At 46.0% G+C, this 16346-nt stretch overlaps 1 protein-coding gene across 1 annotated transcript in view; it reads left to right on the top strand.

Moving 5' to 3' along the window:
- Positions 1-15706, top strand: part of PLXNB3 (plexin B3) — a 55479-nt gene extending 39773 nt beyond the window's left edge. The window contains exons 23-35 of the mRNA XM_053371969.1: positions 442-659; positions 1310-1488; positions 2189-2255; positions 3232-3553; positions 3714-3817; positions 4142-4229; positions 5329-5498; positions 7278-7438; positions 7611-7758; positions 11632-11696; positions 12620-12695; positions 14504-14578; positions 14918-15706. Coding sequence (XP_053227944.1) covers positions 442-659; positions 1310-1488; positions 2189-2255; positions 3232-3553; positions 3714-3817; positions 4142-4229; positions 5329-5498; positions 7278-7438; positions 7611-7758; positions 11632-11696; positions 12620-12695; positions 14504-14578; positions 14918-15022 — 1778 coding nt within the window. The 3' untranslated portion in view covers positions 15023-15706. The remainder of the gene's footprint in view (positions 1-441; positions 660-1309; positions 1489-2188; positions 2256-3231; positions 3554-3713; positions 3818-4141; positions 4230-5328; positions 5499-7277; positions 7439-7610; positions 7759-11631; positions 11697-12619; positions 12696-14503; positions 14579-14917) is intronic.
- The last annotated feature ends 640 nt before the right edge of the window (positions 15707-16346 follow it).

Genomic DNA, 16346 nt, shown 5'->3' with positions numbered 1-16346 from the left:
GCCCTTCAGATGTTGCTGAATTTCATCTCCCTTCATCGTTGGTTGTGTTGGCTGAGACTGGTGTGCTTTGGAGACCAACAACACCCCAAAAGCCACAGGTTCCACATTCCTAGTTTAAATGTGCAGGATTTAATGAGTCTGTGGCTGCATAATGATTGATTGACGATGATGCACAAGAACAGAGTTCGAAGGGTATTTCCTGAAGGGATACATTTCCAGAATTTCATAAAGGAAGCTGTTTTGAGATGAATTGCAGAAGGATGTTTGCTGAGAATCGCTAACAGCTATGTATTTGGGTAAAGAATTCCTTCAAACGGGGATCTTTTCTCTTCATGTAATGGTTGTGTGTTGCTCACTCTTTTCTTTTGCTTTTCTTCTCCACCCCTCTCTTCATTCTTGCCTTCCCACCCGTCTCCCAACACAACCCGCTGCTTGCTTCAGACCTGATGACGGAAATGACTGACCTGAGCGGGGAGCTGGAGGGTTCAGGGATCCCATTCCTGGACTACAACACCTACACCCAGCGCGTCTTCTTCCCGGCTCAGGGGGACGTGCCATTGCGGCGTGTGCTGGATCTGCCCGAGGGGCGCCGTGCCACAGTGGAGCAGGGCCTGGGGCAGCTCTCCAATCTGCTGAACAGCAAAGTCTTCCTGCTGACGGTGGGTGATCTGGGGGAATAAGGGGGAAGTTCTAGAAAGTGGTCAGTCCTATGCCATACTTGGGGGCATAGGGAGTGGGGGGAGAGGTTGCTTGTAAGTGGAGTTTTTTAGGGTTTTCTGTGTGTGTGAATGCATATGAATGCAAGATCAGCCGTGTACCTTTTTAAATTTCTAGATAAATTGAGAGAGCGAGTGCCTTAAGGAGCACAACTCTAGTTGTACTGAACAGTAGGTGGAGATACAGTATGGAGAGACTTCAGTTCAAGAGGAGCTGCTTCTGAAAGTTTCCTGCTTTCAGACCATGTAAATGTGTGCTGATAACCTCTGGGGGTTGCAGTCTGGCACTTCCTTGCTCAGGGATGGGAAACCTGGCACTCTCCACATGGTGCTAGATTCCAAGTCCCATCATCCACAGCCACATGGCCCAATGGTCAGGAAGGATGGGAGCTGTAGTTCAGCAGACCTTCGGGGTGTTTATGTGTGTGCGTGCTTTAGGGGTTTTGTTCTGCTGTATGAATGGATGAAGGTGGCACACAACATCTGCCCCAAGTTCTGTTTCCTGCTCTGGCAAAGGAGTGGGACTGAACGGGTTGTACTGTAGTGTGAGGATTCTGGCAGAGGTGACGAGAGTCTTCCCTTGCTGTTCCCAGTTAATCCGAACTCTGGAGGCCCAGCCTACCTTCTCCCAGCGGGATCGATGTCATGCAGCATCACTGCTCTCACTGGCTCTTCATGGGCGCCTGGAGTATCTTACAGACATCATGCAGACTCTGCTGAGTGACCTTGCTGCCCACTGCGTCACCCGCAATGCCAAGCTCATGCTTCGCAGGTAGGCCCTGTGTTCAGGATGGGGCATTGTGGAGGTGGGGAAAGATGTCCTCGTTCCAAGAAGTCCCCATAGGTGCCTTCTCCCACTCCTTCCCCTGGGGGGTAGATGCTTTCACAGTTGGTGAGGGTTGCCAACTGGCAAGAATTTTTATTTGCCTGGCCAGAATTAATCCCCCTGGCTTGCTGCCAGAACTGAAGAATGCAATGCCCTGCCCCCCCAAAAAAACCTGTTATATTTTGCTGGTGTTTTATGTCCACAAGGTAATTAATGCTTAAACTGGAATGCCTCAAAACACAAAAGTGCTGAAATAAATTAGAGATGAGGAGCATTTCAAAAACTCTAATTTTGCTGCTTTATATTAAAACAGCAAGTTTTTTATACTTCTAAACAGAAAGCAGTTCCTTGAACTAGGTTTAAGCATTCTGTATATGTTGAGAGACTGTCCTGATGTTCTTATAAACAGCAACACTTAAACTTACTTTCCATCAGAAGGGCCCTCGGTACCTGTTTTTTAAAAAAGTATTCAACTTAAGGTACCACAAGTTTTTATTTCAAAACCACTCTACTTAACCCTGCAGAACAGAGCTTTGAATTTAAAACTGTGGGCCAAGGATTGCTGTCACCATCTTGTGCCGCAGCTTGGCATGAGGGGGGAGGGGGGACGCTAGCAACTCTACTTAGCTCCTCAACTGTCCTGCAGGACAGAGACCATGGTAGAGAAACTGCTGACCAACTGGATGTCCATCTGCCTCTACTCCTATCTCAGGGTAAGTTGTAAAGCCTGTCTGGATGATGCCTTCTGCGTCTAAGGTGGGACTTTGCACTTTTAAACTTTAAATCCATTGCTGTATATTGTTTTCAATGTTTGTTTTGCTATTGGGATTGTAGTTCCATTTGTGTTTCTCAAGCTGGTCTCTGACCGTAATAAATTTCATGTTTCATGTCTAAGGTGGGAGGTGCAGCCAGGAGGAGGAGGTCTGGTTGAAGGTGGGGGAACAAAACTTGCCCCACATTTTCCCACAAGTGCTCACTCTCCTGCTTACTGTTCTTGCCTAGTCCTGTGGCTTGTTGAGGCTTCATAGGGGTAAACATTTTATCACGCTCTCTCGTCCCACAGCTAGTCCAGGGCATGCCTAAGACATTTTGATGCTGAAGGAGAACAATCCAGAGTACCCTATCCAAACATACTTCAATTCAGAGTGGAGTACAATCCACCTTGTGCGAGTGATTATATTCATTTATTTATTGCATTTTTATGCTGCTTCAAGAGGCACATGTGGTTTCCCTGCCCCCTTTTATCTTCATAGCAGCCCTGTGAGGGAGGTTGGGCTGAGCAAGAGGGTGGCTGGCCCAAGGCCAGTCTGTAAATGCCTGTGGATAAATAGGAATCTGGGTCTTATTAAGTCTTGTGTGACACTCTAGCCATGACGCTACATCAGCTTTCATAGGAAATGTGTGTAGGAAAACGTCTCAGTGGATTGGATCTTTCTCTTCAAGCTTCACTTGAGAACTGAATTAAGTGGCCAGCACCACCAGCTGTGCTTTTTGGGCACTTTGCTTGGGATTTCCAAAAATGTACACTGCCCTGATGGTGGGTCCGGTAGAAAGATGTATGATTTTGAGGCTCCTACTTCCAGCTGTGCAGGTGTGGGGTTGTTAAGTGCAGTGCAGGGACTGTAGTGACTCTGGAGCCCAGGCTTCCTTCTCATTCCTTCCCCTCCTCCTCTGTGTTTTCCAATGAAGGAGGTGGCTGGTGAGCCCCTGTACATGCTCTTCCGTGCCATTAAGTACCAGGTGGACAAGGGCCCAGTGGATGCTGTGACAGGCAAGGCCAAACGGACACTGAACGATGGGCGGCTGCTGAGAGAAGACGTGGAGTATCGGCCCCTCAACCTGACTGTCCTGGTACGGGGGGGCGGCCCAGGTGGTGCGGGTGAGACTCAGCGCATCCCAGCCCGTGTCCTTGATACAGACACCATCACTCAAGTGAAGGAGAAAATCTTGGACCAGGTCTACAAAGGCGTCCCTTTCTCCCAGCGCCCCTCGGTGCACTCCCTTGACTTGGGTAAGGAATCTCCTCCATTCTCCCCACCCCCAAAACCTGTTGAGGATGTTTAGTTAATATTGAGAGAGGCCCACATGAAGTTGTCCTGGGCTTGCTGTGGAGATTTAGGGGCAGGGGGTGGAAGTAGGAGACCCTCACCTGCCACTCTTCCTTTCCTCAGAGTGGCGCTCAGGCGTTGCTGGCCACCTGACGCTTTCTGATGAGGATCTGACTTCCATCACACAGAACCAATGGAAGAGACTCAACACTCTACAACATTACAAGGTATGGGGTTGGGTGGGATGCAGCTGAATGGTAGAAGCTGGGAGGGAGGGAGTATGCAGTCGGGTAGCCAACGTGGTGCCCTCCAGACTCCAGTTCCCATTAGCACCAGACAGAATGGCAAGTGGTCAGGGTTGATGGGAGTTGTAGTCCAGCAGCATCTGGAGGGCATCACATTGGCTACCCTGACCGTGTCTGCAATGCTGGGCTTCCACATTTTGCTTCTGGCAGGAGAGTCATGGAGCTGGGAACCCGTCTCTCACCTGAACAATTTCTCACCTTTTTGTAGGTGTTTCACTTGTTTACTGTCCTTCCTCTTTTCCCCAGGTTCCAGATGGGGCCACAGTTGGCCTCATTCCCCGCCTTCACAATGACGTCTCCCAAGGCACCAGCCAGAACTTCTTCTCTGGAGAAAGTGAGTCTGCTTGTCTCTCTCTTCCTTGAGCCATTGCTCTCCCATGCAGTAGGGCAACCTCCTTTCCCCCTCCTCTCTGCAACTGGCAGAAACTGGTACACTGCAAAGAGACGTGGTTTTAACTATGGGCACAAATGGTGAGCAGTGCAGCTCAATTGCAGTGTGTGTGTCATAGGGTGGGTGGGGGAGTCTCTTGCCTGTTCATGGGGTGGGGGGAAGCACCTTAGCCCTTTTTTTGTAATGTGTGTGAAGAGTTCCTTAATTTTCTAGCCTGAAAAAGTAATGGAAAATCTCTAGACCAGGAGACTCTAAATAATGCCTGTAGATGTTTCTTCCTTCTCCTTTTGTACATAATGGTAATTCAAGTTATTACATGGGAATAAGCCTGTTTTATTTCTGTATCTATAGAGGCCTTTTGTTTTGCAAACAAGGGAGTCAAGTTTTTTCTAGTCTTCTTTTAGTCTAGGAAAGAAGAGCACAGATTGACATTTGTTATAAATGCTCTGGGAGTGGCAACAAGAGGTGCACAGGGCCAGAGGCAGACAAACTGTAAACTTTTTAGGGAGGTACTGGAATTAGGAGAGTGAGGTGCCACATTGGTTGGGGAAAGGCCTGTGTGTGTTGCTTTTGTAGACCTTTAACAGAAACTCTAAACATTTATTTAGATTTTTCTTTGTCACCTGGAGGATTAGATACTTCTTTGGCTCCCTTTTACACCCCCACCCAAAAAAACCTTCAAATAATAGCATAGTTTATGTGGGAGCCATTTAGATTCTGCATTACAGAAGAATATTCTGCACCTGGCCATGATAAAAAGTTCCCAAACTTCTGCGCTGCTTCCTTTATTCCTTGGGGGTGTGGGTGTACGGGCCATGTCAGTCCCGCCAAGCCTCCCACTGGGCCCGCGTCTCCTCCTTCCTTCTTGCAGGCATCATCATTTATCTCACACCTTTGTTTGCTGTTGCTGCTGGTAGCCAGGACTGGGGCCCTCGCAGTTGCCTCAGCTGTCCACAGGACAGGCAGGTGCCCTGAGGGCTGCCTAGTGAGTGGTGGACTGCCCCATTTTCCATTGTAATGAGTCCTATTGCACCCTTTGCAGACACCCCAATGCTAGAGGATGGTGAGGATGGGGGGCTACGCCTCTGGCACCTGGTAAAGCCATCTGAAGAGCCTGAACTCACAAAACAGCAGCAAGAGCGGCGCAGCAGCCTTCGGGAGCGCGCCAAGGCGATTCCTGAGATCTACCTCACCCGCTTGCTTTCCATGAAGGTAAGAGGGAAAGCATTCCCCCCCCCCCTCAGCCATTCTCCAATTATACCAGCCCTTTTAGAGCAGTGGGATTCTTCGGAGCCTGATCAGGATTTCCTCAGTGAGTAGATCAATAATGACAGACACATTTCCCTGCCTGAACGTGACCAGGTGCCCTTGAACAGGGCTTCCCAAACCATGGTCCATGGACTACCAGTGGTCTCTGAGCTTCATTTGGGTGGTCCGTGCTGTGTCCACATTCAATATTGTATTGATTTTTCATACTGCTTCTGTGGAGTTCAAGTTGTAATACAATTGGAGAAGCAAAAGAAGAAATAAAAATACAGCTGAAAATCATATAGCGTCTAGCCCAGTGCATTACAATTGCTTACAACAGTCAGGAAAGCAATTGTTGTCCACCAAGGCCCTCAGACATTTTCAAGTGGCCCAGGAATGGGATGAGTGGAGTTCGAGAGCCACTGCCCTAGAATATTTCCTGGGTTCCTTGACATGGTAAATCTGAAAAGGTGGGATTCAGTGTTGGCTGCCACATCTAGAAAGCACAAGGGCCTTGTCTCCCAGCCTGCAGGTAGTGCAGATGCAAAGTTTTGTGTATCTGTCATAGGCAGTGCTTTTTTACTAGAAAAATAGGTGCTGGTACTCACAAAGAAGTATCACACTTTTTAACAACAACAAAAAGAGGCTCCGGTACCATAAAGTTGTTACAGTAAGTGCCACACTTTTTAACAACAAGAACAAAGAGGTGCTGGTACTTGAACCCTCCCCCCCCCGAAAAAAAGCACTGGTTATAGGCATACAGTATTTTGCAGTTCCTGTAGACTAGACTTTCCCTGCAGATGCTGTTGGACTCCAAATCCCATCACCTCAACTATTGGCACTGCTGGCTGGAGCCGATGGGAGTTGGAGTCAAACAATATCTGGAGGGAATCTGTTTGAGGAAGGCTGCTGTAGACACTGTTCTTGGAAGTACCCCAAGATTAATACTTAATACAAAATAGAATAGAACCTTTTTCTGGTTGTGCTTCCTGTTGTTGTTGCTTCTGCTTCTGCTGCTGCTGCTGCCGCTTTGTTTCTTACCTGCGTTTCACCATGAGGTCCCAGGTCCGGTTACCAACAATTTAAATTAAGAGGTTAGAATAGGGTTAAGTGGACAGCTGTATATTGACTACTCTAGGAATTTTTTTGTCACATATGCAACACATCAACAGTTGAACAGGTTAAATCTTGTTTGTTTGGGGTGTGATGATTCTTAGCCTAAGGCAGTTGCCAAAGATACTTCGTACAGCCCTCTAAACTGAAGGGTAAACAACCAGTTCAATTTATTTGACAATTTTAAAACTAGTATGGTGGCAGATAGGTTTATTTTGTCCTTGGTCAAGTCAAACTTTTCCACCCGTATTAAATTTGGGGCTATAATACAGAGGTACAGAAATGTTGGAAATGTATTTAAGACTAGATGCTCCTGAGAGCATGACAGTTGTTGTTTTGAGAATGGAATGGGCTGGAGGAGTCTGCTGGAGATGAGATCCCAAATCTATAGGCTTAGCTATTGGTTTAAAGTTCTTTCAAGGGAGGAAAAAGGGACTCCCCGTGTTATGCTTTCAGGAGCAGTTTCTGTCAGCCTGTACAAAAAAAAAAGGTATTTGAATACCAGGTTGCTCTGTTGCCAATGCAGGACGCTGTAGAAACATGCTGTTATTTATGTGGTTGATTCCTGGCTGCCTCAGCAGTGCACCTATGAGTCTCTAATCCCCTCTTTCTTCCCTTTATTCTCCAAAGGGGACGCTACAGAAGTTTGTGGATGATGTGTTCCAGGCTGTCCTGAGTGTGAACCGCCCAGTACCAATTGCTGTCAAGTATCTGTTTGACCTGCTGGATGAGCTAGCAGCGCGGCACGGGGTCACTGAGCCAGAGACGTTGCACATCTGGAAAACAAACAGGTGGGGTGGACACGGGGTTGCTGAGGCAGCATTGGCTGGGAATGGATGGTGACCGTAGGAGCTGAGACTGGGAGAGTGGGTTGCGGAGACTGAACATTTTCAACCAGAAGGGCTAAAGATAGACAGTCAGCCAGTTGCTAACTTGGTTTCTGCTTTTCCCCCTCCTCCTTAGTTTGTTGCTGCGCTTCTGGGTGAACACACTCAAGAACCCACAGTTCATTTTTGATGTGCGTGTCTCTGACAATGTGGACGCCAACTTGACTGTCATTGCTCAGACATTCATTGATGCCTGCACAACTGCTGAGCACAAAGTTGGCAGGGTAAGTTTATATATCTGCACATGTCTAAAGGTCACACCCGTATCAGACCAGGATCAAAAGAGGACAGGTAGTGCTTGATCCTGATGAAGGCAGGCCTGCCCTCTGTTCTGAAACAGGATACTCCAGGCATTTAACTTGAATATGAATCCCATTGCCACTGACAGAGGTAGCCAGTTGCGCTGGGTAAAGGGGGGGAGGGGGCTTCATTTCCCCCAGTATTTTTGGGCAGGGGGCAGTGCCACCCCAGTACTGAGGGGGCCGCTGTCCCCACAGCTGTCAGTCACCCTCCAAGTGCCCCAGCCTCAGCCTCTACACGGCAGCCCAGAAGCCAGGCAGTGGCTGTGACAAGTGTGGGCAGTCTTTGCTTCTCTCATCCCAGCTGCAGCCTGGCAGCCCAGAAGCCGGGCGGGGGCTGGGACGAGCAAGCGTGGAGATCGCCCTCCACATTTTTCACCCCCGCCTGGTGGCATCATGTGACATGTCATGTGACATGTCGCATGACTGTGCCCCCTCAATGTGGGGGGACAAGTCAGTGCTACTGGAGGTAGCCCTGCTGTTCAACTATGGATTTTAGATGCCATTTCGGCAGCAGATTTGGAGACTGAGAGAGAGAGCCTATGTGCGAGACAGTCCACTGGGCAAATACCCTTGGAACTCTCCTATGCATTTTCATGTGGAAGATTCCCAGGGGATTCCCATGTTAATTAGCCATTTGGATTTCCTGCTTGAGGCACCAAAATCTCTTGTCCTACGCCTTATAATCGCCACAATTTTAACCCTCACAGTTAGCATACTGCCATAAACAGAACAGGAACAAAATGGATGGCACACACCAGAGGGACCTTGATCAGACTGTTTGTTTGAAGAGCAGCTGAATGAAACACTCCATATTGGCTCAAGGAATGGAAACAAGTGACACTTTGTGGAAAACAAATCCTCCATGAAACCAGGCTTTCATGGGAGCAAAGGTGTCTGTCTAACTAGCAGAAGCCACCTTGTCCCATCTCTACTGAGGACCATTTCTGATGTCCCAGAGGAAGTGGGGAGCAAACTTCAAGATATTGGACAAAGGGGGAGCAAATTTTCACCCAGCATCACAAATCACTGGTTGCAAGTATGAGCATGACTGTTCATGTCTTCTTGCATATAAAGGTATTCCTTAATGCAATAATCTTGACATAAGAGCAAAAGTCCCATTCTTAGGTTCAGTGGTATCTTATAATCCACCAAAGTATCATCTCGATTCCAGTATGTCTGTTGTGGTTTTGGCCTGTTTCAAACACTTGCACAGAAGTACTGATATCAAGATGCTTATTGCTGATTGTGTGAGAATGACTTTTCTCCCATCCAGGCCATTTAACAGTCAAACCTTGTTAATTACGTTGCATCACTCCACTTAACATTCTGTATTGCAAAACATATCATTTCCCGCACCTTAACATTTTATCCGTCTGGGTACATATATTATTACAATGTTCAAAATTGTGGTTACAAGCAATCCCAAATCCAGGCATGTCAGCATACACTTAGGTTGCCAGTCAGAACTGTGGGGGCTGCACCTGGCCCCCCAGTTTTTCTGGGCTCCCCTCTACTTCCTCAACTTGAGCTATTTTCTTTGGGGATGTGCAAGGAGCTATGTAGAGCATTGAAATACTGCCCTCTTAAACTGGAAATCATTCTCAGCTGTTTAATGCCCTCTGATAATTCACCCAGTGTTGCCCACACAATCAAGCCTTCAGGTGTTTTAAAATGAAATCTGAGACTGCAAGGATGTTTGTGTGAAATGTAAAAGGAGCCTTGACTTATAGAGCCTTTTTGATCTAAAAGTCTTATTTCTGTCCTCATCATAGAAATGTTGGAGTTTTCCCTGTTTGTTTGTACAACAGTGCATGTGTGATGCTCTGCCATGCTTAGTCACACCCACCCACACCCACAAAGACACACACACACACAGAGAGGGAGAGGGAGAGGGAGAGGGAGAGGGAGAGGGAGAGAGAGAGAGAGAGAGAGAGAGAGAGAGAGAGAGAGATTTAGACACATCACCATATGTTCTAGGCCTGAACTTTGGCTCAAATATAAGCCCCAATTTATGGCCCCAAGTGCCTTTCCCACATTCTGGTCACTCTGGAAACATATGGGTTGAGGGTATCAGCTTTGTTTTCCAGAATTTCTGAAAACAATTTTCAGGGGGGTTTTTGTAGATCCCTGAGAGAAGGTTTGCTGTGCCTGAAACATGTTGCATATTAAATCGTGTCTTAGATATATTGGGGCACGTTTTTCTTCTCTTTAAAAATAAAATACAGGTACAGCTTATTTTTGTCATTTCCACGCAAAACCCAGCAATTCTAGAAGGTGAGGGTGGGGGCAGGGAGAACACCCTGTGGTACTGAGGACAAGAAGGATTGTTTCTGCATGTACTGTAGACGTTGATCTCTCTCAGTCTCTCGTCACAGCCTGTCAAACTGGTCAGACCTGACTGGGACCTGCTTTTGCCACCTCTCAGGCATCATTCCCAAGGACTGGTGGTTCTCTCAGATCTTTTTCTTCCATGACCAAGAGCTCACTTGATTATGTTTTTAAAATGTAGGCATTTCCATTTTTAATTTGGGGTTTAGTTCAGCCACCTGACTCAGCAGCTCATCATGCCCCTATAGTGTTTTGCCAGGAGGCCCTTTCAGAAATGCCCAGCTCTGAGGTTTTGTTTGGAATTCTAGATTTGCTAAAGAAAGAGGGTTGTGAGATCAGGTGGGAGGTCCCTCTTGGGGGAAGGGGAGCCATGATGTTTAAAGCAGCACAATAGGTAGGGTGGTTGGTGCTTTTCACCCTTAAGCCACGTTCAGAAGTAACAAATCATTATTTATGTTTGGATGCAAAAGTATCTTGGCATAGAAAGTATGATGGGATTTAGAATTAGCACTTCTGTGTTTTCTGTTCTGCATTAATGATGCTGGCTGGCTGGATCAAGCCAAGGTCCATTTCATCCAGCATCAGTTCCCAACAGCAATCAGCCATATGCATTTGGGAATCTCAAAAGCAGGGCACTGAGGTGGTGGCCATCCCATTTGTTCCCAGAATCTGGAACTCAGGTGGTATGTACACTGCCTCTGTTCATGAAAGTTCCATCTACCTATCAGGGCTGGCCCTGCCACTGGACACAGCCATGTGATCACATTAGGTATCTGATTTTGGGTTTATGAAAGGTTATCTTCTTCTTCTTCTTCTTCTTCTTCTTCTTCTTCTTCTTCTTCTTCTTCTTATTATTATTATTATTATACTCTTCTCCCCCTCTCCCCTCCATGTTTTTTCTTAATACCTGATAGTAATGTCCTTGAAGAGGGCTTTACTGAGGAGGTAAATCTGTCTATGCTGCAAGTAGGTTTCAGAGAAAATTGGAGATTTATGCATGCAGACAACTATGTCAGAGAAAAAGCTATGCTGTAACTCTTCTCTCTAATATCTTTTTATTATGATGATGAATGCAGGGTTTTTTTGTATGTAGGAGAATTTCCTCACCTGCATGTGAGGGGGCAGGCTTTGACTCTTCACATGCTCAGAGGAACTTCCCCTCCTCTCTGTTAGCTTTGCAGAGTATTGCATTTGGGAGCATGCTTTAGAATGGGCTCCTATTTAAATGCTGAGTTGGTCTTATAAACTTTACATTTTCTGTCTCTCTTAAAATGCAGTCTGGACAGCCTGAAAACTAACCAGTTGCACACCATACCATACCATACCATACCATACCATACCATACCATACCATACCATACCATACCTACAGGTGGAGACATAATTCTTGAGTCTGACTTCTGTCCCCTTTCCAAAACTTCTTCAAATCTTATGCCACCTTTTGTTCTCTCTCTCCCTCCCTCCTCAGGATTCACCAGTCAACAAACTACTCTATGCCAGGGAAATCCCACACTACAAACAGATGGTGGAGAAGTAAGTGTGAAAAACAGAAAAAAGGTGGTTGTGGTAGAATAATACCTAGCCCTGCAGAAAATGAGAGCTTGTGGGTTTGTTTGGGGAAGCCAGGAGTCCTGGGAGCTGATTGCATATATTCTATGTTTGTTTAAAAAATATGCAAAAGGAAATACTAATTTTGCAACAGTTATAAATTATGCAAATAGAGCAGATTTACACCCCCCCTTATTTTACATAATTCTGCTTCTGCCAGTGATATGGAAGAGTAAGGAGCTGAGCACGGCTTTGAAGCCCCACCTTTAATGGGAATCTTATTAGCTTCCTCCATGGCTTTGGAGATTTCACAGTCAGCATCCACAAACTTGTGAGCGTATCTTCATAAATTCCAGATTCATAAATGTCTTTTATTTAATGAAGATATTCTAAGGGATGGAGTAGGAACCGGCAAGCCACTCCAGTATCCCTGCCAAGAAAACTCCATGGACAAAGGCGTGCTCTGGTCCATGGGGTCACGAAGAGTCAGACATGACTAAACGACTAAACAATTCTAAGGGAACTGAATCCTGCATGTTTTCTGCACAGATGCAAAATCACACCTTCCGGACCACATCCATTTAACCAACATTGCTCAAAGGTTTCACATCCAAAAATGCATTGAAAGGGTGAAAAGGCCCATCATTTTTGTTACCCAGTATGAATGAGAGAAATGCTTAGTGGTCTTCTCCCAGTATTGCTTAATTAATTAATTAAATTAAAACAATGACATCTTTCAGCATACTACAGAATGAGGAGAGGGTGTCGTAGACAGTGTTGGATGTTATGAATGTTGCTGGCTGGCTTGAGAATGTCATTTTTAGGGCAGGCAAAGGAGACTTGCATTGCAGTGTGGCCCCTCCCCACTAACCTTTCTCTTCTCTCCCCCCACCCTCCTCCACGGTTAGGTATTATGCTGATATTCGACAGACTGTTCCTGCCAGCTACCAAGAGATGAACTCAGCCCTGACTGAACTCTCGGGGGTAAGGGAATCCTGCCATGATTCCAGAACCAAAAATAGTATTTAAAAACTGCACTCTCTCCGCCTCACTAATTTTAAAACTCTCCCATGCTGACTTAATCTGCCACTTTCAAACAAGGAAAGGTTGCGTGGCAGAGCAAATAAATGCCTCAAAATCAGTTGACATATTCAGTGGATTTTCATGATGATGATGATGATGATGATGATGATGACTACTACTATCGTCACCATCATAAAAATCCACTGAATATGTCAACTGATTTGACTTCAGTATGTGGAGGGGTGGAGGGGAGTGGTTGCTGCACAGTCCCTTGATTTTGAGGCATTTATTTGAGGCAGTAGTAGTAGTACTATTACATTTATATACAGTCCATCTGACTGGGTTGCCCCAGCTACTCTGAGCAACATCCAGCAAAATATAAAAACACAATAAAGCAACAAGCATAAAAAAACTTCCCTATACAGTGCTGTCTTCAAATGTCTTCTAAAAGTTAGACAATTGTGCCGTTCCAAGTTATGTCGAGGATATGTTGCAAGAGATCTTGGAAAGTCTTTAAATCACAGGTTGAACAAGGGCTGCTTGCTGCAGTTCGGCCCAAACTTGGATTGTTTATATAGGCAACTCCCCATTTACGAGGGGGTTACGTTCTGAGGCACCGCGCACACACAGTATGTGAAATCCTGTATATTTGAAACACCATTGGGAAGAAGTCCCAGCAAAAGAAGAATGGATACAAAAACTTATGGAATATGCAGAAATGATAAAACTTACTGGAAAAATAAGAAATCAAGATAATAATTTTTTAAATAAAAGAATGGAAATGGTTTATTGAATATTTACAAACAAACTGTAAACAGATAAGAACATTGGCAGGATCATTGTAATAACCTGCAGTTTTATAAGCAGATGCTCACATATTGAACATGTGTCAATGGGGGGTTGCTTGTATTTACCAGATCACTTCATCATATACCAGTCCACTGAAACTGGGGCAGGGCACCTCTCTGTGCACAGGCATGCATTGTGCTCCCTTGTTGGGATCCCATCAGCAAGGTCTGCAATCACACGATGTCCCTCCATCAATTATTGCTCCCTTTCTTAAGTTGTCTTAATTGTTGTTTTTAGGATTGTTATAAGGAAAGGTGAGAAGGGGTATCAATGAGTATGATATATACATAGTATAATGTGTTAAGGTAGAGGTAAAGGTCCAGTCGTGACCGACTCTGGGGTTGCGGCGCTCATCTCGCTTTATTGGCCGAGGGAGCCGGTGTACAGCTTCCGGGTCATGTGGCCAGCATGACTAAGCAGCTTTCTGGCAAACCAGAACAGCGCACGGAAACGCCATTTACCTTCCCGCTGGAGCAGTATCTATTCATCTACTTGCACTTCGTGCTTTCAAACTGCCCGGTTGGCAGGAGCAGGGACCGAGCAATGGGAGCTCACCCTGTTGCGGGGATTTGAATCGCCGACCTTCTGATCGGCAAGTCCTAGGCTCTGTGGTTTAACTCACAGCGCCTCCCTAGCATAATGTGTAGAAATATGCAAAAATACAAGGACCATAGTTCAGTGGCAGAGTGTGCTTTGCATGCAAAACGTCCCACATTCAATTCCTGGCATCTCCTGGTAGGTCTGGTTGAGCCCTCATTTTCTGAACCCTGGAGAGATTCTGCCTGTCGGTGTTGACAGTACTGAGCTACATAGACCAATGGCCTGACTAGATAAGGCAGCTTCCTATGTCCACGTGTAGTTGTAGTGAAAATGTAATTAAAACTTCTAACGTTTCATTTTCCACCCTCCTGTTTCGGCAGAAATATTCCTCTGACCTCAACTGCCTGGTGGCCCTGCAAGAACTTTATAATTATATTAACAAGTACTATGATCAGGTATGATAAATCCCTTGAGATTTTGTACTTGCAGGATGTTGGTGGGGGTGGGACGGAGGGACATAAACAGACCCATCTATTCTAATCCATTCCCTGCAGAGAGGTTGGTTGCTGGGAAGGGAAGGCCTGTAGGACCGGGATGGGAATCATGTGGCCCTCCAGATATTGTTGGACCCCAACTCCCACCAGGCCCAGCCCATATGGCTAGTGGTCAGGGATTAAGGGCGTTGCAGTCTGGCAGCATCTGGAGGGCTCTGGCACAAGTTAGCCAACCCTGCTGTAGAAAGACTTCTGCTAGGATAGGTAGGCAAAATATTGACTTTGTGTGCTTCTTTGCAGATAATCAGTGCACTAGAAGAGGACCCACTGGGCCAGAAGATGCAACTGGCATATCGACTGCAACAGATTGCAGCTCTCGTAGAGAACAAAGTTACTGACTTGTGACACTCCTGGGTCCACTACCTGCTCAGATTCAGCACACACGAGGAACTGTACAATCCTAAACAGGTTGACTCAGCATGAAATCCCACTGAGTACAATGGGGTTTAATTCCCTAGCAACTGTGCTATTTAGGGTTGCAGCCTTTTAAGGGGGCAAGGTTGAGCCATACTGAAAGTTCCCTGCCGCCTGTGTGCGTGGGTCTGTGCGCACGCCATGCCTCCAGTCAGTGCCTTAACTGCATAGAAGCTGCCAGGGTCTCTCGCACTCAGTGCTCTCTCTCTCTCTTTTTTTAAACTAGCTGCAAAGAGAATCTTCCGAGTCCAATACACTGGATTTGTAAATAAAAGGGTGTATTTATTTCTGTGGCTCTCTGAAAAGGGTACCAGCTACTGTCTCCCACCTTTTGGGGGAGTGGGGTTGTGGCAGGTCCCTGCTGACCACTGCAGTCTCTGGGATTTGGGGGATCTACCCCTTATGACCCCAATTTCCTGGCTGGTAATGCACTAATATTGGGGTGGAAACGCCACCTTCCTCTGAACAGACTCTACTAGTCTCTCTTTTAACTTTCCCCATCTCTCTCCCCCCCCCCACCCCCATTTTATGTATATATGGGAGCTCCCTGCTCCAGGATTGTATTTATTTTAATGAGATTTTGAAGAATAAAAAAAACACACCACTTTTCAGAAAGGTACTGTTGTCTGGTTTATTCACACAACCTAAGGGAGGAAGGGAATGGAAAGGTTTGCCTTAAACAAGTTACTAGATGACTCCCACTTGGTAACTAAGGGGTGAAAGCTGGGAAGACTGAACTGCCTCCGGAGAGTTAAGATGGGGTGGAACTTGTTCCCTTTGGTCAGGCTGTTTCTCACAGGACTAGTTGATTAGAAACTGCATGTGTTCCAAACCCAAGTTGCTGTGCATTCTCTGATTCCACACATACATGGAATACAGTGGTACCTTGGTTCTCAAACTTAATCTGTTCCGGAAGTCTGTTCCAAAACCAAAGCGTTCCAAAACCAAGGTGCGCTTTCCCATAGAAATTAATGCAAATTGGATTGATCCTTTCCAGACTTTTAAAAACAACCCCTAAAACAGCAATTTAGCATTAATTTTACTATCTAACGAGACCATTGATCCATAAAATGAAAGCAATAATCAATGTACTGTACTATAAAATAAATAAAACAGTATTGTAGATGATAAAAAAATTTCAAGAACATTTTTCTTTTTTACCTGCACTGATAATAGTCATTGTTTGGATGGGGGGCTTTTATCCATTTCCGCAGTCACGCAATCAATAAGTAGCTGAACTGGGTTCCACACAGTC

Source organism: Podarcis raffonei, chromosome 17 (genome assembly GCF_027172205.1).
Source record: "Podarcis raffonei isolate rPodRaf1 chromosome 17, rPodRaf1.pri, whole genome shotgun sequence".
NCBI classification, from domain to species: Eukaryota; Metazoa; Chordata; class Lepidosauria; order Squamata; family Lacertidae; genus Podarcis; species Podarcis raffonei.
Note: the sequence above shows the minus strand (reverse complement) of the source record. Positions and strands in the feature narration are given on the sequence as shown.